Source organism: Pristiophorus japonicus, chromosome 3 (genome assembly GCF_044704955.1).
Source record: "Pristiophorus japonicus isolate sPriJap1 chromosome 3, sPriJap1.hap1, whole genome shotgun sequence".
NCBI lineage: Eukaryota > Metazoa > Chordata > Chondrichthyes > Pristiophoridae > Pristiophorus > Pristiophorus japonicus.
The window spans coordinates 312,046,281-312,069,417 of NC_091979.1; the positions used below are offsets into that span (position 1 = coordinate 312,046,281).

The window sequence follows — 23,137 nt, forward strand, 5'->3', positions numbered from 1 at the left end:
CTTTTCTTGCACTGGTTCGGTTACACTTCAAGTTTCCTTTAAAATTATTTTGCGTATTCACAAATGTAAAATCTCCCATGAACCAGCACAGTCAGGCAGTATAATGGAACGTAACGGGCCAGAATTTGCGGTGGGTATGACAGCGCACTCTAAGAGTATGCCATTATACCGCCTTTGAAATGGGCTGCAGGTTTAGGATTTGTCCATGCGCTAAATCCCGAACTTATGATCGGTCAGATTACGACTTGGGCTAATTGCTCACCAACCGCCCAGCAACTACATACAAAAATTTTACGGCAGGTGTAAACAGGCACAGGGCCTGTTTCCACAGTGTAAGGTGATACCTCAAAAGATCCAAAGCATCATTCGCATGTATTTAGCTTATTTAGTTCACATAAAAGTGAAATTTTTAGTTTATTTTGTCTACACATTTTCTTGAAATCCTGATGTTGAAGCTTTGTGCTGTCATTACGCCAGTTTTTTTGTGTAGGCAATCTGAATTCAACAGATACTAAATCCCAAATAACAAACAAAATGTTAAATCCAACTATATATTTATATCTTATTTCCTGACATTAAAAAAGTTTTTAAAGTCACCATGTTTTTGGCTAAACATCTGGACCAAACAGAATTCATTTGATGCTACCTCGTCTGTTGTCATTGACCGTGCCAGTTCTGTGAGTGGATTCAACGGGTCAGGTGGCAGTCTGCACCCTCTTTCTCCTCTGTTGTGTTATTCCCCCTTGTATTAGTTATCATAACCAATTTAATACTGTAACTTTATTCCCCTGGTGGTTCCACATATCAGTTAAGAGGAAACTTGGCGCTTGTACTGATTGGAGCACCAGGCCCATGTGATCCCGGGTAGACTTTCGCACACACTGCGGCGCTGGGATCCGTGGGCCATTAGCCTGCCCTGAGGTATGCAGCATCAAAGGGCAAGTTCGCGAAGGAGGGTCCTCATTAGACAAGTTTGTATTCTATTCGGATACTGGCGGTATACTCCATAGATATGCTGCCAACTGCAAAATCTGCCCCAATCATTGTTCTTTCAATTAAAAAGTATTCCTTGGTGTATTTGAGAGGTAACTTGGTGGTGTTTTATTAACATAGCTGAAAATCAGTTTATTACCAAAAATAAGCAATTTTAATAAGTGTGTTAATTTAAATAAGTCCTTCGCCTGTGAGCAAACTGATTTTAAATCACTGAAAATGACTTCAAAAAAACATACTGAACTGTGGAATAGTTTCATTGGTATACACTAGTCAGTTTCTTCATAAATTAAACTTTTTGATCTGAAGAAAATGTACCTATTAGTGCCTGTGTGCCTAAGAAAATATTGGCAATTTGAAGAGCCTTTCTGAACTAGGCAGTCAGCGGAATCTCCCAATTTCAACCTGGTTGTGAGCTGGGCCTGATTCGGACATTTTAAAAACAGTTTATTTATTCATTCATGGGATATGAAATTCGCTGGCAAGGCCAACATTTATTGCCCATTCCTAAGTTGATGGTGAGCCATCTCCTTTAAGTGCTGCAGTCTGTGTGTTGAAGAGACTCCTACAGTGCTGTATGGGAGGCAGTTCCAGGATTTTGACCCAGCGACGATGAAGGAACAGCGATATATTTCCAATGTCAGGATGGTGTGTAACTTGGAGGGAAACTTGCAGGTGGTGGTGTTCCCATGCACCTGCTTCCCTTGTCCTTCTCTAGGTGGTAGAGGTTGCAGGTTTGGGAGTTGCTGTCGAAGAACCCTTGGTGAGTTGCTGCAGTCCATATTGTAGATGGTACACACTGCAGCCACATTGCAATGGCGGTGGGGGAAGTGAATATTTAAGGAGGTAGATAGGTTTCCAATCAAGCAGACTACTTTGTCCTGGATGGTGTCAAGCTTCTTGAGTGTTGTTGGAGGTGCGCACAGTCGGGAGTCAGGAGGTGAGTCACTCATCCCAGAATACTCAGACTCTGACCTGTTCTTGAAGCAAACACTATTTACGTGGCTGGTCCAATTAATTTCTCATCAATGGCAACCCCCAGAATGTTGATGGTAGGATATTCCACAATGGTAATGCCGTTGAATGTCAAGGGCTGGTGGTTCGACTGTCTTTTGTTGGAGATAGTCATTACCGAGTACTTGTGTGGCGCGAATGTTACTTATCAGCCCAAGCCTGCCTATTGTCCAGGTCTTGCTGCATGATAGCTTCACTTTCTGAGGAGTTGCGAATGGAACTGCACACTGTGCAATCATCAGCAAACATCCCCACTTCTGACCTTATGATGGAATTGAATCTTGAACCAGTGTAAAAGGTTGCAGAAAACACAAGCGTAATTGGTTTTGGGCGGAACTCGCCTGCGTTTTAAATTCCTCAATCTTTTGTGCTGTTTCGCCCGATTCTGCCCTAACTATGCTGCCATCCGAGCGTAAAATTAATGGAGACGAGTAGAAACTTCTTAAACATGATGGTTAGTGTTAAATGTGCCTGGTCTATGAAGCTGTTCTTAAAGAGACTGTGACAAGTTTTAACGTGGAAAGTGAATGGAAGATGCTGGCACATAATAAGACATTCACTTTGAATGCAGCAAAACAGGTACGACAGATTTAATGGTCTAGAGTTCCTGCTCATGCGTCCTGTTTGTTTCGGTGCAATTTGCCCGATATCGGCGTAACTGTCACGATCACGGAATTTTAAGTGTAAATTGCGTTCAGCGCAAATCGAGTTTGCTCAATCCTTTGCGCTAATTTTAGGTGCTAGGTGCTGGCCCCACCCACAAATCTGGTCACACCCCCATGGTGAGTTAATCACCATTTGGAGTTTCTGCTAATTGTGCTCGTTTGTAGGCCGATGAGGAGGCTCCAAAAATTAAGCTGGATCTTTCAGGCATAAGGACACCAACAGGTGAGTTTTAAAAGGTTTTGAATTATTTTTTAAATTTACCAAGGAACTGACTACTGTACCTCCAATATAACTAGAAAATAGTTTTGTACATATTTTTAAAGTTATTTTCAGTCATTTTAAATTGGATTACTCACAGGTGATGGATTGAGGTGATTTAAAATGCTTATTTTTGGTGTTAAACCTATCTTCAGTATTAATCAAACTGCACCAAGTTACCACTCTCAAATATATCAAGGACCATGTTTTACAGCAACATTTAAAAAAAAATAATGTTTTAAAACGCTGCCCGATTGCACAGGTTCATGGAAGAATTTGCGGTCAGCGATATGCAAATAAATTTGAGCGGAAACTCGAGGGAAAAAAAACACTTCTCAAAACGGGTGAAATTTGCACCGGAATCACTGATTGTGCCCAAAGTGGAAACTCAAACCCAACATGAATGTTAGTGTAAAAAAAGTGACAGAAGATGTTAATCCACAGATTAAGTTGACCCATTGTAACCAATAATTAATGACATGCAGCCATTGTTTCATTTGCTATTGTGGCAAAGTGTCACTTGCAGAGGTGCTCAAGAATTGTCTGTACAACACTTTCCCCATAATGATGAGTATAAACTGTTTGCACAAAGGAATATCCATCCCATCAATTCTTAGCTTATCTTTCCATTCCTTGCTTTACCATCCCATCTCATCCTGGATTTTATCTTACCTTTCCATTCCACTCCATTAGTTCCTTTTCTTACTATCCCATTATTTATCCTACAATTGCTTATTTTTCTCTTCTATCCATTGTGTTTTGTTACCTCCTCATTCCTTCCCCGATTCTTTACCTAACCTTACTATCCTCTAGTCCATACCCTAACTTTGCATCTCATCCATTATCTTTTCTTATCTTTCCATCCTATTCTCATTCTTTACTGCCCGCCCCACCCTTTACCATTACATCCTACCCCAGCCTTGTGTTTGCTTATGATTTCTACGCCATACAACACCAACCCAGTCTGTGCGATGACATTTATTCACTGAGCTCTTAGGGTAGTTTTAAGGGTTCATTTTACATGAAGTTATGTCAAAGTTAGCATTGAAACTCAAAGAGTTTTCGTGTATAGTTCAAAAGTAATCATCTTTATTTCAGCTCTAGAAAGTATATAACAGGCACTCTGCATCGACAGCTGCAGGGAGATACAGGACAAATCAGGGACAATTAAATATGTAAAAGTTAAAAATCTACAACCAAAGGAGTGCAACAAGCCCGTGAACAGCAGTCAGTGACAAAATATACATTTTGACAAATTTGCCATGCTCATTTATTTAAACAAAAGCTAAATTGGAAACAACTCCCAACAAATACTTTATATAAATTTATAAATATTCAGTGAGTTTTAACAGTTGATGGTAAACTTCTTGTTAAATAGAGGCAGGAAACATAGATCTTAAAAGTGGGTATTAGCTATATTAAATCAACGTTTAAACATAGCAGTCTGATGAATTTTACGGTTATCCTGAAAGATTTCGAATTGTGTCAGCCAGGGCTACATTTATTGCGATTTGACGACCTCGAGGAGAACATTTTACCCTAATATTTGCAACACAGGTAAATTAAAGTAAGATGGATTTGCATATACAATGAAATCACCGAAAGCAACGATAAGTATAGTCATGTGACTTTTTCTTGTTGCACGTGCACACATTTCACAGAAATGATGCATTACGTCATCACCAGTTTCACAGTTTCCCTAAAATTGAACATAATTAAGGGTACCACAGGATATTTTCTGCAAGTCGTACATCATATTAAAAAAAGGCCTATTGAATCTACAGAAGAGAGAATTTATACAGAAGCCAGCTAATTGATCCTTGAGGTTTTTCTGTTTAGTTTTTTTTAAATTAACGCAGCATTAGACCAAATTTATACATTTTTTTGGATGCCATGTGTTTTAAGGCACTTGAGATAATGCCAAACCTAGACTAACCTATGGGAGAAATGATCTTTACAATGTTTCAGAAATTTTAGGCAGCAAACCTTTTGCCTTTTACTTACAATTCAACAGTGCGGTTTAATTGATAGAATTTTTAGTGTGGCCGAGTCCAAAGGTGAATGGAGTGATAATAAGGCAAATGTATAAAGTCAGCTAAAACAGAAAGAGAAGTTTAAGTCACACAAAAAAAATCTCAGCACCCAAAACATATATGCTTTTTTACAGTAGGAGCTTGTGGTCCTATTAAATAAAAATAGATATTACATTTAAAAAATATAGCGCTGCAAATGTGACAGAGCCTCTTGACCCACAGTGTTTGATTGCTATTCGCATGAGATTGTATCTCGAGCTTCCTCCTTCATTTTCAGTATGTTAATTTCACCCTCCCCACTCCCTCCATTATTCCATATTCAATTTTCAGAATTCACCAGAAATGTAACTTGTACGATCATCCGAACACTCTTTTCATTAATTCATCGATATAGACAGAACAAGCATTGGTACTGGCAAACAGCCTGAACAAGTGTAAAAGTGCAGATTTAATAAGGAGTGGTAATTGTGGCATTTGCAAATATGAAAAAAAGGGCATTAGGAAAATAAGTTCATTTTATTACTTCTACAGGAATTTGTATTATCAATGAAGTGTTGGCCATTTCTGGGGAAGGGTGAAGCATTACACATCTGCAGCCTAAAGAGTTTTTAAGATGATTACTAAAATATACTCCAAAGCATATCCTGATAAAGTATGATTGTTCTTGTAAAGTCTTTATTACATGACCTATTTCCACGTTTTTCTATAAATCACATTTCCTTGAATAAAGACAGAACATTAAAGTCAAATTGACAGCTTGATAGCATAGGCAGAACAATGGGTTGTCAATGAATAAACCAAGTACATGTTTAGCCCCAGTAACATTGCTGGAACCAGCTTTTCTGTTCTTAGTTTAGCTTCTCCCCATTTCCTTTTCACTTTGTTCCCTTTAGTGTTGGCATTTTATAATGACACAGCAGAACGGATGAAGAAAGAACTTACATTGATATCGCTCCTCTCACAACCTCAGGATGTCCCTAAGCACATTACAGGCAATTAAGTACTTTTTTAAAAAAGCGCCGTCACTGTCGTAATGTAGAAAACACGACAGTTAATTTGCACATAGCAAGGTCCCACAAACAGCAATGAGATAAATGATCAGATGATCTGTTTGGTGATGTTGGTGGAGGGATAAATACTGGCCAGGATTAAAAGTGTTCAGGCTCAGTGTGAAACCCCTCCCCTCTTCCCTTACATACCATCTAGTTGGAGGTGATGGATTGGGAAAGAGGTCAGAATTCTATTTAAAGAAAAGATATACAATTTAAAAAAAAATGAACATATTTTTGACAACATTAAACAGAAATCTTACTGTTTGAAATAACAAGTTATTGAACACAGCATCCATGGACACTTTTGTAAACATCTGTTTACTATGCTCAGGAGCCCATAGTTTCTAGCTAGCATTTAAATCCAGTGACATGTCAAGCAAAAATGATTATTATTCAAATGTATCCTCACGCAGTATTTGACCTTTGGTATTTCTGCTAGTTTCACATTGCAACTCAGATAAATGTATTTGCCTTATAGAAGGAAAGGGAATAGAACTAACGACAAAGTGTAGGAGACCATTTTTCCCAATTGATCAGACAGACAGCTGATTTGGTGGTGGGTGGGGAACTGATCCTGATAGCATCAGCAATTGTGCTTTGTGTGTATACATACGTGATGCCACTTTTAAATATATCGCTGAAACAAAACAGAGAAATAACATTCAGACTAGTACTGAATAAGGATCGTAGATTTACAGCAATGACTTGACATGAAAGGTGATTGACCAATCATTTCACTGGACCTTTCGGGGGGGTACATACACACTGGCCTGTCACACACAGGGATCTGCACACTTGCACTGAGGGATAAGAACGTCCCAAACTCATTTCTATAGCAACTTAACACAGTCCTCTGAATAAAAACCCCCTGAATAAATAACTACATTTTTCTTTTCATTTTGATTAGAAAAAAAATCTAAATTTAGAATGAGTTTACTGGTTTCAAATTACCCATTTTTACCTTTTCAGTATTAATTTGTCTCTGGAGCAAAGCACTGTTCACCTCAGTGAAGGAAAAGCCTTACGTGTGCGCTAATAAAACAAGTTGCTCTAGGACCACCATCTAAGTTGCTATTTTTAGATTCAAACCTAAAATGTTTCTTTTTAAGGAACACCACTGCAATTATCTAACAGCATAGCTCCTAATGCCACCATCAACACTGCAGCAGGCATCAGTCAAGGCATTATGGTGACCCAGAGCACTAATCCTCCTCCTCGTCTCTTTTCCATTTGCTGGCAGTCTTTTATTTTTCTTTTACGAAGTTGCTGTCCTAGGCAAGGCAGAAGCATGTTTGAAGGAGCAGATTTAGAAATCTGTATCCCACCCAGAGTTATCGTCAGGAGGCGGGTCATCATTGTCTTCGGGGAAACTGTCGAAGTTGCTCGTGTCTGTCGGAGACGTGACCTGTGGAAAGAAACATCGTACCATTTTAAAATCAGCGAAATGGTGAATTATTTCCTGCTACTCTCGTTATCAAATGGAGGCACGCAAAGCTGCAACATTACAATTGTTCAACAAGAAAATAAAGGCTTGTGTACAGCGCCGTTCATGACTTCAGGACATTCCCAAAGTGTATTACAGGCAATAAAGTATTTTTGAAAGATAGTCACTGCTGTAATGTAGGAAATGCGGCAGTCAATTTGCACACAGCAAGCTCCCACAAACAGCAATGTGATGATCTGTTTTAGTGATGTTTATTAAGGGATAAATATTGACCAGGACACCGGGGATATCTCCCCTTCTCTTCTTTGAAATAGTGCCATGGGATCTTTTACATACTCCGGAGACACGATGGAGTAGATTTTACAAATTGGTGCTCCTGACACGGAACTTTCTACACAAGCAACATATGTTGGGTGGAAAGGTTGTTGTGTTCTGCAGGATTTTCCAATCATTATTTCAAGGATGCTTTTATTTGTACTAACTGAATTGCAGCCGTTCCTCTGATTGGCTCTCTATTATCATATGACCTATTGCTGATTGGTCCTCTTGGAGGATAAGCCACGCCCTGAAGTTTCTCTGGAATGTGTAAATGGAACCGCCCAGCCTAACTTTGCTCATTGTAACATGATCCATTTGGACTTCCGAAGTCAGAAAGGACACATCCCTCCCTCAGCCACAGTCCCTCTTTACCCCAGCGCAAGTGCGTCCCTCCCTCCGCCGAAGTCCCTTACCCCAGCGCAAGTGTGTCCCTTCCTTAGCCGAAGTGCCTTACCCCAGTGCAAGTGCATGACCTTACCCCTCCACATCCCCATAGATGGGGCATTGTGTGTGGATTGTTAGCAGGGTTATTGGGTATGAAGTGAATAGTGACAGTGTCGTGACTTCTGGATTTCATCCGCTCCAATGATATTGGGTGTGGGTGTAAAGGGGGTTGGAAGACCGTGATTTGTCTTCCCTGAGTTCCCTCTCTCCCCCTCCCCCCCCCCAACCCCATCTCTCTCCCCCATCCAAACAGGCTCTCTCCCCCCCCTCCCCCAAACAGGCTCTCTCTCTCTGACCCCCCTCACCCCATCTCTCTTTCCACCCCCAACCAGGCTCTCTCTCCCCCCCACCCCTCCCAACCAGGCTCTCTCTCCCCCCCACCCCTCCCAACCAGGCTCTCTCTTGCCCCCCCACCCCTCCCAACCAGGCTCTCCCTCGCCCTCCCACCCCTCCCAACCAGGCTCTCTCTCCCCCCCCTCCCCACCCCTCCCAACCAGGCTCTCTCCCCCCCTCCCCACCCCTCACAACCAGGCTCTCTCTCCCCCCCTCCCCCACCCCTCCCAACCAGGCTCTCTCTCCCCCCCCACCCCTCCCAACCAGGCTCTCTCTCCCTCCCACCCCTCCCAACCAGGCTCTCTCCCCTCCCACCCCTCCCAACCAGGCTCTCTCTCCCCACCCCCCCCACCCCTCCCAACCAGGCTCTCTCTCCCCCACACCCCTCCCAACCAGGCTCTCTCCCCCCTCCCCACTCCTCCCAACCAGACTCTCTCTCCCCCCCCCCACCCCTCCCAACCAGGCTCTCTCCCCCCCACCACCCCTCCCAACCAGGCTCTCTCTCCCCCCCACCCCTCCCAACCAGGCTCTCTCTCCCTCCCACCCCTCCCAACCAGGCTCTCTCCCCCCCCACCCCTCCCAACCAGGCTCTCTCTCCCCCCCCCCCACCCCTCCCAACCAGGCTCTCTCCCCCCCTCCTCACCCCTCCCAACCAGGCTCTCTCCCCCCCTCCTCACCCCTCCCAACCAGGCTCTCTCTCCCCCCCCCCCCACCCCTCCCAACCAGGCTCTCTCTCCCCCCACCACCCCTCCCAACCAAGCTCTCTCCCCCCCTCCCCACCCCTCCCAACCAGGCTCTCTCTCCCCCCCCCACCCCTCCCAACCAGGCTCTCTCACCTCCTGCCCTTCACCAAACTAGGCTCTGTCCCCAGCTCTCTCTCTCCCACCCCCACCCCCCCAACCAGCTCTCTCCCCCCCCCCACCCCCCCCCAACCAGCTCTCTCTCCCCCCCCCCACCCCGTCCTCCAACCAGCTCTCTCTCCACACACGCCCCCCCCCCCCCCTCCCAACAACCAGGCTCTCTCTCTCTCTCTCTTTTTCCCAGTAGCCCGCCAGCTCTCTCTGCCCGCCGCTCTCCCACCGGCTCAGGGCTCGGCACGGCCCAGCCGGTGGCTCAACAGGGAACGTGGTGTTCGGGGCTGGTTCTGACACATGCGCAGAAAAGGGTTAGTGTATATTGCGCTGTGGCAGGGGGGGTTGGCGGAGACTATTTGTCCTAACTCTCGCTTCTGCGCATGCATCGGGAGATGCATGTCCCGAAGCACGAGTTAGAACAAATAGTCACTCCGTTATTTCAATGTTGGGCACGCTGACCTCAATGCCCAATTTCCTGATGTGCAGTTCTGGTGCACAAAGCTCTGGCGGAAGAACTCCAGTTCAGAAAATCTATCCTCCTAGCCGAGAAATTTGCCGCTGCCATGTTTAGCAGCTGAATGTTACCATCTTTTTGTGATATTCCATTGCCCACTATTTAAAGGGTTTGTTAATTCATTTAAAAGAAACAAGTCAACACATCTGTTTGAATGGAGGAGGGTCATCAGAACATGTTGAGCATTCATCCTCCAATCTCACCAATTTCAGTCATTTCTGGGATTATATCATCATTGTAGTATAGTGTCGGCCTTGTTTCAGTGGGACGATACTCGCCTCTGAATCAGAAGGTTGTCGATTCAAGCCACACTCCAGAAACTTGAGCGTATAACCTAGGCTCTAGTGCAGTACTGGGGGAGTGCTGCACTGTCGGAGCAGCCGTCTTTTTAATGAGACACTTAACCGTCTGCTCACTTATCGGGATGTAAAAGGTCCCATGGCACTAGTTCAACAAAGATCAGGGAAGTCCACCAGATGTCCTGACCCAAATGTGTCTGCTGACCAACACCATTTAAAAAAAAAAATTGTTTGTGGGATTTTGCTCTGTACAATTAGCTGCTTTGTTTCCCTACATTACAACAGTGATTACACCTCAAAAATACGTCATTGACTTCAGTGGTTTGACATATCCTGAGGTCACAAAAAGTTCTATATGGATGCAAGTTAAATATCACACATAAAAACTGTAATCATAGAAACAGTTTGAAAAATGACACCCTACATGTTAGTATTTTACAGCTTTTCTGAATTTATATCAGCTAAGTGACTGTTTCTAAAGGCCAATGATATGAAGGTGATCACGCCTTTCAACAGAAATTCTGACATGGAGGCACAACAGCATCTGTACAGAGAGAGGGCTGGCCGCATATTTTTCATCAGAAAACTGGAAGATAGGTAAAAGCTCTGAAAAAGACAAAGGTGTGGAAGAGCACGATAGATTGAAGTATGAGGAACACTGATTCCTATTACAGGGAAAGGTGGGTGCACGGAATAGCAGCGCACAGGTTATATTTTTCTGAATAGCTAGACACATAAAGATCATCGCCCGCATGCCTGATACGAGACTCCCAAAGCAAGCGCTCTACTCGGAGCTCCGACACGGCAAGCGAGCCACAGGTGGGCAGAGGAAACGCTTCAAGGACACCCTCAAAGCCTCCTTGAAAAAGTGCAACATCCCTGCCGACACCTGGGAGTCCCTGGCCCAAGACCGCTCAAAGTGGGGGAGAAGCATCCGGGAAGGTGCCGAACACCTCGAGTCACTTCGCCGGGAGCACGCGGAAACCAAGCGCGAGCAGCGGAAGGAGCGCAGATCAGCCCAAGCAGCCCACCCACCCGTCCCTTCAACCACCGTCTGCCCCACCTGTGACGGAGACTGCAGGTCCCGCATCGGACCCATCAGTCACCTGAGAACTCGTATTAGTGTGGGAGCAAGTCTTCCTCGACTCCGAGGGACTGCCGAAGAAGAGAAGAAGATCTCGATGAAAATCCACCAAAAGAATGAAAGGATGTGAAAATAAGATGATGGAGAGGCTTGAAACAGGACAGAACTCCAAAAGCGGGGTATCCGAAATAAGATCAGAAAATACACAGGGACTGAAATTCAGGGTCCGGATAAAGTCCGTTACCGCCGTTTTGCGGCGGCCATGCGGCGGAATCGATTGGCCGCCACGACCCAAATTGACCTCGGGGATTTTTCGGCCTGTCCCCACTTCCACCCCACTGCTGCCGACCACTGCAAGCGCGTCAATAAAGAGCGCACCGCCGCTCGCCCGCACCTGCAGCACACTCCGCCCCAAAATCTACCTGCAGAAATCTTTGCTCTGTCGCGCGGTGCCCCCCCGACAGCTTTTTCCTGTCGGGTGCACCTTGCTCTGCCCGGTTTGTGGCACGGCAGTGCAGCAGCCCTTCAAGGGGAGGGCACACTGCCGCAGCCGGCGTGTTGTAATTTTTGCCGGCCGACTTCCCAGATCGGTCGGCCAATTATGGCCCGGGTTCGGCCTGGCCTCCAACAGGCTAAAACCCTCCCTGGTGGCCCAGTGGCTGAACCTACAGAATCGCCGATTTTGTCCCCTTTAAATGAAGGGAGAGGACTGATGCCACACACGCGCAGTGACGTCACCACCGCTCCGGCGCTGGGTGACAGCGGCGGAGACTCGGTCCCGCCCCAACCTCCGCCCCCTCACCAGGACTTACCGCCGCATTTCCGCCCCCATTACGACCAGCTTCCGGTCTTGTCCAAGACCTGAACATCGGTGAGGAGGCGACCTCCTCCCGTGCGACGGTAAAACCTGATAAGAAACCGTCAATGCGCCGGGTTTCTGGTGTGCCTGAATTTCAGCCCCACTGCATACTGCCAACACCAGAGATGAAAAGAGGCGGGCTAAAGCCCTCGGGTACAGGCCCCTGGTATCTGCACCTGAAGCATCAACCCCTCTCCCCTCCCCCAGAGAACTGTGGACCCACTGTGCATCATATTCACTCACTGCTTCCAAGAAACTAGGAGAGCTAGCTGAGGTTTGAAATTTATACTTTTTTTGTAGAGGTATAGAATAAAATATGATTCTGTACGTGAGGTGTCCAAGTTCAAATTGAAATAAAGTTTGCTTTTACTTTTGTTAGCTCTTGGTTCTAAATATAATATCTACAGTGGGAGAATAAAACAGCTTGGATTGTTGAACACCTTATCATTATCTCTCAAGATGTCTCAAATCGCTTCACATCCAATTAGTTATGATTGTTATATGGATAAACACAGCAGTCATGTTCCCTCAAACATAAAATGAGATGAACAAGCAGCTAATCAATTTTTTTGCTTGAGGAAAGAATGTTGGACAGATCACCGAGAGAACTCTTTGACTATTCTTGAAATAGTGCCGTGCAAGTGAACTGTCAGACTGGGCCTAAGTGGCAGCTGTGGCTCAGTGGACGGCTTACGAGCCCCTCAGTCAAATGGTTGTGGGTTTAAGTCCCACTCCAGGGACTTGAGTACATAAATCTAGGCTGACACTCCAGTGTAGTGCTGAGGGAGTGCTGCACTGTCAGATGTACCGTCTTTGGATCAGACTTTAAACCGAGGCCCTGTCTGCCCTCTCAGGTGGATGTAAAGATCTGATGGTACTATTTCAAAGAAGTGCAGGAGAGTTATCCCCGGGCTCCTGACCAATATTTATCCCTCAATCAATATAACAAAAACATATTATTTGGTCGTTATCACATTGCTGTTTGTGGGAGCTTGCTGTGCACAAATTGGCTGCCGCGTTTCCCACAAGTAACGCCACTTTTTAAAAAAGGAGGGAGAGAGAAAACAGGGAATTATAGACAGGTTCGCCTGACATCAGTAGTGGGGAAAATGTTGGAATCAATTAGTAAAGATGAAATAGCAGCACATTTGGAAAGCAGTGACAGGATCGGTCCAAGTCAGCATGGATTTATGAAAGGGAAATCATGCTTGACAAATCTTCTAGAAGTTTTTGAGGATGTAACTAGTAGAGTGGACAAGGGAGAACCAGTGGATGTGGTGTATTTGGACTTTCAAAAAAGCGTTTGACAAGGTCCCACACAAGAGATTGGTGTGCAAAATTAAAGCACTTGATATTGGGGGTAATGTATTGACGTGGACAGAGAACTGGTTGGCAGATAGGAAGCAGAGAGTTGGGATAAACGGGTCCTTTTCAGAATGGCAGGCAGTGACTAGTGGTGTGCCGCAGGGCTCAGTGCTGGGACCCCAGCTATTTATAATATTCATCAGTGATTTAGATGAAGGAATTGAGTGTCATATCTCCAAGTTTGCAGATGACACTAAACTGGGTGGCGGTGTGAGCTGTGAGGAAGATGCTAGGAGGCTGCAGGGTGACTTGGACAGGTTAGGTGAGTGGGCAAATGCATGGCAGATGCAGTATAATGTGGATAAATGTGAGGTTATCCACTTTGGTGGCAAAAACAAGGCGGCAGAATATTATCTGAATGGCAGCAGATTAGGAAAAGGGGAGGTGCAACGAGACCTGGGTGTCATGGTACATCAGTCATGGAAGGTTGGCATACAAGTACAGCAGGCAGTGAAGAAGGCAAATTATATGTTGGCTTTCATAGCTAGGGGATTTGAGTATAGGAGCAGGGAGGTCTTACTGCAGTTGTACAGGGCCTTGGTGAGGCCTCACCTGGAATATTGTGTTCAGTTTTGGTCTCCTAATCTGAGGAAGGACGTTCTTGCTATGGAGGGAGTACAGCGAAGGTTCAACAGACTGATTCCCGGGCTGGCAGGACTGACATATGAGGAGAGACTGGATCGACTGGGCCTGTATTCACTGGAGTTTAGAAGAATGAGAGGGGATCTCATAGAAACATATAAAATTCTGACTGGACTGGACAGGGTAGATGCATGAAGAATGTTCCCGATGTTGGGGAAGTCCAAAACCAGGCGACATAGTCTAAGGATAATGAGTAAGCCATTTAGGGCCGCGATGAGGAGAAACTTCTTCACTCAGAGAGTTGTTAACCTGTGGAATTCTCTACCGAAGAGAGTTGTTGATGTCAGTTCGTTAGATATATTCAAGAGGGAGTTAGATATGGCCCTTACAATTAAAGGGATCAAGAGATTTTGAGTGAAAGTAGGAAAGGGGTACTGAAGTGAATGATTAGCATGATCTTATTGAATGGTGGTGCAGGCTCGAAGGGCCGAATGGCCTGCTCCTGCACCTATTTTCTATGTTTCTATGTTTCTATTCCAGTGAGGAGGAAAGGGTGTAAGAGAAAAGATAACCATCCGTGGTGAACTAAAGAAATAAAGGACGGTATCCAATTGAAAACAAGGGCATACAAAGTGGCCAAAAACTAGTGGGAGGACAGAAGACCGGGAAGCTTTTAAAATCCAGCAAAGAACGACTAAAACAATGATTAAGAAAGGGAAGATAGACTATGAAAGTAAACTAGCACAAAATATAAAAACAGATAGCAAGAGTTTCTATAGGTATATAAAAAGGAAAAGGGTGGCTAAAGTAAATGTTGGTCCCTTAGAGGACGAGACTGGGGAATCAGTAATGGGGAACATGGAGATGGCAGAAACTCTGAACAAATATTTTGTATCAGTCTTTACGGTAGAGGACACTAAAAATATCCCAACAGTGGATAGTCAAGGGGCTATAGGGGGGAGGAACTTAATACAATCACAATCACTAAGGAGGTGGTACTCAGTAAGATAATGGGACTAAAGGCGGATAAATCCCCTGGACCTGATGGCTTGCATCCTAGGGTCTTAAGAGAAGTAGCAGCAGGGATTGTGGATGCATTGGTTGTAATTTTCCAAAATTCCCTGGATTCTGGGGAGGTCCCAGCAGATTGGAAAACGGCAAATGTAACGCCCCTATTTAAAAAAGGAGGCAGACAAAAAGCAGGAAACCATAGACCAGTTAGCCTAACATCTGTGGTTGGGAAAATGTTGGAGTCCATTATTAAAGAAGCAGTAGCAGGACATTTGGAAAAGCAAAATTCGGTCAGGCAGAGTCAGGATGGATTTATGAAGGGGAAGTCATGTTTGACAAATTTGCTGGGGTTCTTTGAAGATGTAACAAACAGGATGGATAAAGGGGAACCAGTGGATGTGGTGTATTTGGACTTTCAGAAGGCATTTGACAAGGTGCCACATAAAAGGTTACTGCACAAGATAAAAGCCCATGGGGTTGGGGGTAATATATTAGCATGGATAGAGGATTGGCTAACTAACAGAAAACAGAAAGTCAGAATAAATGATTCATTCTCTGGTTGGCAACCAGTAACTAGTGGGGTGCCACAGGGATCAGTGCTGGGACCCCAACTATTTACAATCTATATCAACGACTTGGTGCAAGGGTCAAGGATGTCTTGGAGCGGGTGCAGGACATTCTAAAAAGGGAGGGAGAACAGCCAGTTGTTGTCTTACACATTGGTACCAACGACATAGGTAAAAAAAGGGATGAGGTCCTACGAGACGAATTTAAGGAGATAGGAGCTAAATTAAAAAGTAGGACCTCAAAAGTAGTAATCTCGGGATTGCTACCAGTGTCACGTTCTAGTCTGAGTAGGAATCGCAGGATAGCGCAGATCAATACGTGGCAGGGAGGGATTCAAATTCCTGGGGCATTGGAACAGGTTCTGGGGGAGGTGGGACCAGTACAAACCGGATGGTCTGCACCTGGGCAGGACCGGAACCAATGTCCTAGGGGGAGTGTTTGTTAGTGTTGTTGGGGAGGAGTTAAACTAATATGGCAGGGGGATGGGAACTAATGCAGGGAGACAGAGGGAAACAAAAAGGAGACAAAAGCAAAAGACAGAAAGGAGATGAGTAAAAGTGGAGGGCAGAGAAACCCAAGACAAAAAACAAAAAGGGCCACTGAATATAAAGGGGCTGCAGGAGGGGTCAAAACTAAAAATCATGGTTTAAAAACTAGGATTAAAACACTCGACCTAAATGCACGCAGCATTCGAAATAAAGTAAATGAGTTGACGGCACAAATCATTACAAATGGGTATGATTTGGTGAACATTACAGAAACATGGTTGCAGGGTGGCCAAGACTGGGAATTAAACATACAGGGGTATCTGACGATTTGGAAAGATAGACAAGAAGGGAAAGAAGGTGGGGTAGCTCTGTTAATAAAGGATGATATCAGGGCAGTTGTGAGAGATGATATTGGCTCTAATGAACAAAATGTTGAATCATTGTGGGTGGAGATTAGAGATAGTAAGGGGAAAAAGTCACTGGTGGGCGTAGTTTATAGGCCCCCAAATAATAACTTCACGGTGGGGTGGGCAATAATCAAGGGAATAATGGAGGCATGTGAAAAAGGAACGGCAGTAGTCATGGGGGATTTTAACCTACATATCAATTGGTCAACTCAAATCGCATGGGGTAGCCTGGAGGAGGAATTCATAGAATGCATACGGGATTGTTTCCTAGAACAGTATGTAACAGAACCTACAAGGGAGCAAGCTATCTTAGATCTGGTCCTGTGTAATGAGACAGGAATAATAAACGATCTCCTAGTAAAAGATCCTCTCGGAATGAGTGATCACAGTATGGTTGAATTTGTAATACAGATTGAGGGTGAGGAAGTTGTGTCAGAAACGAGCGTACTATGCTTAAACAAAGGGGACTACAGTGGGATGAGGGCAGAGTTGGCTAAAGTAGACTGGAAACACAGACTAAACGGTGGTACAATTGAGGAACAGTGGAGGACTTTTAAGGAGCTCTTTCATAGTGCGCAACAAAAATATATTCCAGTGAAAAAAAAGGGCGGTAAGAGAAGGGATAACCAGCCGTGGATAACCAAGGAAATAAAGGAGAGTATCAAATCAAAGACCAATGCGTATAAGGTGGCCAAGGTTAGTGGGAAACTAGAGGATTGGGAACATTTTAAACAACAGCAAAGAATGACTAAAAAAGCAATAAAAAAAGGAAAGATAGATTACGAAGGTAAACTTGCGCAAAACATAAAAACAGATAGTAAAAGCTTTTACAGATTTATAAAACGGAAAAGAGTGACTAAAGTAAATGTTGGTCCCTTAGAAGATGAGAAGGGGGATTTAATAATGGGAAATGTGGAAATGGCTGAGACCTTAAACAATTATTTTGCTTCGGTCTTCACAGTGGAAGACACAAAAACCATGCCAAAAATTGCTGGTCACAGGAATGTGGGAAGGGAGGACCTTGAGACAATCACTATCACTAGGGGAGTAGTGCTGGACAGGCTAATGGGACTCAAGGTAGACAAGTCCCCTGGTCCTGATGAAATGCATCCCAGGGTATTAAAAGAGATGGCGGAAGTTATAGCAGATGCATTCGTTATAATCTACCAAAATTCTCTGGACTCTGGGGAGGTACCAGCGGATTGGAAAGCAGCTAATGTAACTCCTCTGTTTAAAAAAGGGGGCAGACAAAAGGCAGGTAACTATAGGCCGGTTAGTTTAACATCTGTAGTGGGGAAAATGCTTGAAACTATCATTAAGGAAGAAATAGCGGGACATCTAGCTAGGAATAGTGCAATCAAGCAGACGCAGTATGGATTCATGAAGGGGAAATCATGTTTAACTAATTTACTGGAATTCTTTGAGGATATAATGAGCATGGTGGATAGAGGTGTACCGATAGATGTGGTGTATTTAGATTTCCAAAAGGCATTCGATAAGGTGCCACACAAAAGGTTACTGCAGAAGATAAAGGTACGCGGAGTCAGAGGAAATGTATTAGCATGGATAAAGAATTGGCTGGCGAACAGAAAGCAGAGAGTCGGGATAAATGGGTCCTTTTCGGGTTGGAAATTGGTGGTGAGTGATGTGCCACAGGGATCGGTGCTGGGACCACAACTGTTTACAATATACATAGATGACCTGGAAGAGGGGACAGAGTGTAGTGCAACAAAATTTGCAGATGACACAAAGATTAGTGGGAAAGCGGGTTGTGTAGAGGACACAGAGAGGCTGCAAAGAGATTTGGATAGGTTAAGCGAATGGGCTAAGGTTTGGCAGATGGAATACAATGTCGGAAAGTGTGAGGTCATCCACCTTGGGAAAAAAAACAGTAAAAGGGAATATTATTTGAATGGGGAGAAATTACAACATGCTGAGGTGCAGAGGGACCTGGGGGTCCTTGTGCATGAAACTCATAGGTTAAGCGAATGGGCTAAGGTTTGGCAGATGGAATACAATGTCGGAAAGTGTGAGGTCATCCACCTTGGGAAAAAAAAACAGGAAAAGGGAATATTATTTGAATGGGGAGAAATTACAACATGCTGAGGTGCAGAGGGACTGGGGGTCCTTGTGCATGAATCCCAAAAAGTTAGTTTGCAGGTGCAGCAGGTAATCAGGAAGGCGAATGGAATGTTGGCCTTCATTGCGAGAGGGATGGAGTACAAAAGCAGGGAGGTCCTGCTGCAACTGTACAGGGTATTGGTGAGGCCGCACCTGGAGTACTGCGTACCGTTTTGGTCACCTTACTTAAGGAAGGATATACTGGCTTTGGAGGGGGTACAGAGACGATTCACTAGGCTGATTCCGGAGATGAGGGGGTTACCTTATGATGATAGATTGAGTAGACTGGGTCTTTATGCTTTGGAGTTCAGAAGGATGAGGGGTGATCTTATAGAAACATTTAAAATAATGAAAGGGATAGACAAGATAGAGGCAGAAAGGTTGTTTCCACTGGTAGGGGAGACTAGAACTAGGGGGCACAGCCTCAAAATATGGGGGAGCCAATTTAAAACCGAGTTGAGAAGGAATTTCTTCTCCCAGAGGGTTGTGAATCTGTGGAATTCTCTGCCCAAGGAAGCAGTTGAGGCTAGCTCATTGAATGTATTCAAGTAACAGATAGATAGATTTTTTAACAAATAAGGGAATTAAGGGTTACGGGGAGAGGGCGGGTAAGTGGAGCTGAGTCCACGACCAGATCAGCCATGATCTTATTGAATGGCGGAGCAGGCTCGAGGGGCTAGATGGCCTACTCCTGTTTCTAATTCTTATGTTCTTATGTTCTTATAAGAGATCGAGTGTAACGTAGCCAAGTTTGCTGACGATACAAAGATGGGAGGAAAAGCAATGTGTGAGGAGGACACAAAAAAGTTGCAAAAGTACATAGACAGGCTACGTGAGTGGGCAAAAATGTGGCAGATGCAGTATAATGTTGGAAAGTGTGAGGTCATGCACTTTGGCAGAAAAAAATCCAATAGCCAGTTATTATTTAAATGAAGAAAGATTGCAAAGGGTCATTGTACATCGGGACTGGTACATTGTGCATGAAACACAAAAGGATAGTATGCAGGTACAGCAAGTGCTCAGGAAGGCCAATGGTATCTTGGCCTTTATTGCAAAGGGGATGGAGTATAAAAGCAGGGAAGTCTTGCTACAGCTATACAGGGTATTGGTGAGGCCACACCTGGAATACTGCGTGCAGTTTTGGTTTCCATATTTACGAAAGGATATACTTGCTTTGGAGGCAGTTCAGAGAAGGTTCACGAGGTTGATTCCAGAGATGAGGGAGTTGACTTATGAGGAAAGGTTGAGTAGGTTGGGCCTCTACTCATTGGAATTCAGAATAATGTGGGTGATCTTATCGAAACGTATAAGATTATGAGCGGGCGTGACAAGGTGGATGCAGAGAGAATGTTTCCACTGATGGGGGAGACTAGAACTAGAGGGCATGATCTTAGAATAAGAGGCCGCCCATTTAAAAGAGAGATGAGGAGAAATTTCTTCTCTCAGAGGGTTGTTAATCTGTGGAATTCGCTGCCTCAGAGAGCTGTGGAAGCTGGGACATTGAATAAATTTAAGACAAAAATAGACAGTTTCTTAAACGATAAGGGGATAAGGTGTTATGGAGAGCGGGCAGAGAAGTGGAGCTGAGTCCATGATCGGATCAGCCATGATCTTATTAAATGGAGGTGCAGGCTCGAGGGGCCATATGGCCTACTCCTGCTCCTATTTCTTATGTTCTTATTTATTACAACACTGTCTACACTCCAAAAGTACTTAATTTGCTGTAAAGTGCTTTGAGATGTCCAGTGGTCGTGAAAGGTGCTATATAAATGCAAGTCTTTCTTTCAGTTTAACATGTCAAGCCAAGGACAGCACGCTAAATATGCACAGTGCTGAAGCGTCAGTCTTAACTGCGTGCTTATGTTTTGAAGTGGGACTTGAAACCACGGCCATCTAAGTCATAGGTGAAAGCGCTGACAACCAATAGGAAAGCTATGAGCTTGGCTGTAGAAATGCTAGTCTGCGTTGGAGACGGTTAAAATGCAGAAAAGGCCTTAATCATGATTATTAGATTTAAATAATTACTAGCTGTGGAATGTAGTAATCAACCTCGGATTATTTCTGAGAAAAATTGCATTGCAATCAGTAATTTTGTGCAAAGGCACTTGCCGTCAACACGAATATGGAGAAAATACCCGTAAATGTTCAATTAAAGCAAAACCGAAATGATGGAGTGATTTAAAGAGAGTGACCTAATCTTGGGGTTGCGTCTCTTGCCCTTTGCCCCTGTGGTTTGTGGTCACACCTGAACCCCTCATTTAGAAACACCCTCAGAAACAGCCACAGTAGCTATTACTCTCCAACTAACAGTTTAGAACTCAGGAAGATTCCATTGAATAAAATGCTTTACAGTAGCATTCAGTAGCACAATGGCGAACAATTCTACAAGAAGGCATTGGTTGTGCACTTACACTAGGTACGATAGGAGGTGTTAAAGTACCTTTCCTTAATCCTTCCCAGTTAAATCCTTCAAACCACCTGGGGGAAAAAGCAAACATCATTTGTTGCACATTTTCTAAATATTAAGTATTTTCAATTTTACGCAAAGAAAACAGTATGAAGAGTACACTGCAAATCAGCAGAAAGTAGCTGTCTGTTCTCTGTATCTAAGACCTGCCCAATGAGATCTCAAACTGCATTGGGAGGGGCGAGTGTGTCCAGAAATAGTCATCTATATGCTCCGGGTTCATTTTCAGAGCAAGTCAATCAATGAGTTTTTTTCAAGAGCGGCAGTCCATCCTCCAGCATCAGAACTGGCTAGCGCTGTTTGTGTCTTATCGATAATGTGCAAATGTGACAGATCTGCTACCAATTGTTCAATATTATCATATATATGCTTGCTCTCACACATATGCACTCACACTAGTGCATTTCCTGCGTCATTGCTCGCAAGTAAACTGAGATGTCAATTCTTTGACTGTCCTAAAAACTGAATTTATTTCCCGGTTTTAGCATTTCAAAATAGATAAAACTTAATGGGCCTAGAAATTGGATAGGGCCCGAAAATGGGCAGTGCCATTGCTCACTGTTATTAAGCTGCGCCGGTTCAAAGTGGTCTGGGTAGCATGCAACATTTGTGCTGAGAGCTCATATACATGATTGTAGTGCTGATCTCAACCCTAAACCCGCTGCTCATTGGCTTACTACTCAACTGGTGGGCCAATATCGGATACAGTCTAATTGCAAGTCATGTTTGGCCTAAGCTTCCGCCACTACGTAAAGGGGAGGTGATTTGATGAAGCAGCACCTCATTGTCATTCTATTTGGAGTTTCACTTAGATTCAGTTGTGAATTGCCAGAGCAGGCGGAGCAGCAGCAGAGGGAACGGGCTAGACAGTTCTCAGATACAGCTCTGGTGGTGGCCATGGAGAGGAGGCAGACGGTCCTCTTCCTGCAGACCGGCAGGAAGCTATCTGCCCACACATCTAGAAGGCTCTGGCAGGAGATATCTGCATACATGACGGCCAAAGAGTTTGGTCCCCAGATCATGGATACATTGCCGCAAGAAGTTTAATGGTGTCACACGGCAGGTCAAGGTGAGTGAAGGCTTCAGCAAACAACAAGCCTCACACACTGCTCAGTGCACCAGACCAGTAGCACTCATGTACCAACAATCTCTACCTACCACGACACAGACCTCACAATCATAGCTTTGTTTCACCCCTACAACCTTACCACTGCTGCAACACTCACATCCACAGCTCACAACTTGCACTCCGACAGCTATTCAACTATGGCAGGCACATCACCGAAACTCATTGTACCACACTCACTGACACACTTTCCTTTCTCTTGCAGGCTAAGTTTGTGCACAGTCGCCTTGAGCAGACAGGCAGGGGGCAAGCAGCAATACAGGCCTTGAGCCAACTGGAGGAGAGTGTGCTCGACATCATTGGAGGGGAAGTCACCAAGGCCGTGGCAGCAGGCGCAGTTGAAGCCCTTGGGGATAATAACGGTATGGTCATTCCTGATCCTTCTTCGCGCATCCCACTTCCTCCTCATCCCATAATCTCTTCTCACTTACCAGCTCCTGATCTACACGCACGGATATCTTGCTTTCCACCACCATTCCACTCACCACAACCTCACTCTTGTGCCTTCCTGTTTTCAGATAACCAAGAACTGCAAGTTGGAGAGCTTGTCCCTGAGGTGATGCAGGAGCATGATGGAGAAGAAGGCGGCCCGCCATCACTGCATCTGACAATCGTGGACACCAGCTTAGAAACTGGCACTGCGCGGAATTTCGAGGGTAGCGTAGAAGTGGGATCTGCACATGGTGAGGTACCGGGGCACTAGTGGGCTGCAGCAAGGCCAGGGGGAAAGGGTAGCTTGGGGACCAGGTCCCCGGAGGGCATGTTTGCACATGGGTTCTGCTGCACATGACTCAGATGAGGATCTCGATGGGACAGCCTTCAGACGAAGAGTGATGGG

At 44.7% G+C, this 23,137-nt stretch overlaps 1 protein-coding gene across 1 annotated transcript in view; it reads right to left on the reverse strand.

Moving 5' to 3' along the window:
• Positions 1 to 6,346: 6,346 nt before the first annotated feature.
• The window catches only part of LOC139260355 (cGMP-dependent protein kinase 1), a 1,295,119-nt gene continuing 1,278,328 nt past the window's right edge, over positions 6,347 to 23,137 (reverse strand). The window contains exons 17-18 of the mRNA XM_070876878.1: positions 21,118 to 21,184; positions 6,347 to 7,421 (exon numbers count right to left, since the gene is read on the reverse strand). Coding sequence (XP_070732979.1) covers positions 7,323 to 7,421; positions 21,118 to 21,184 — 166 coding nt within the window. The 3' untranslated portion in view covers positions 6,347 to 7,322. The remainder of the gene's footprint in view (positions 7,422 to 21,117; positions 21,185 to 23,137) is intronic.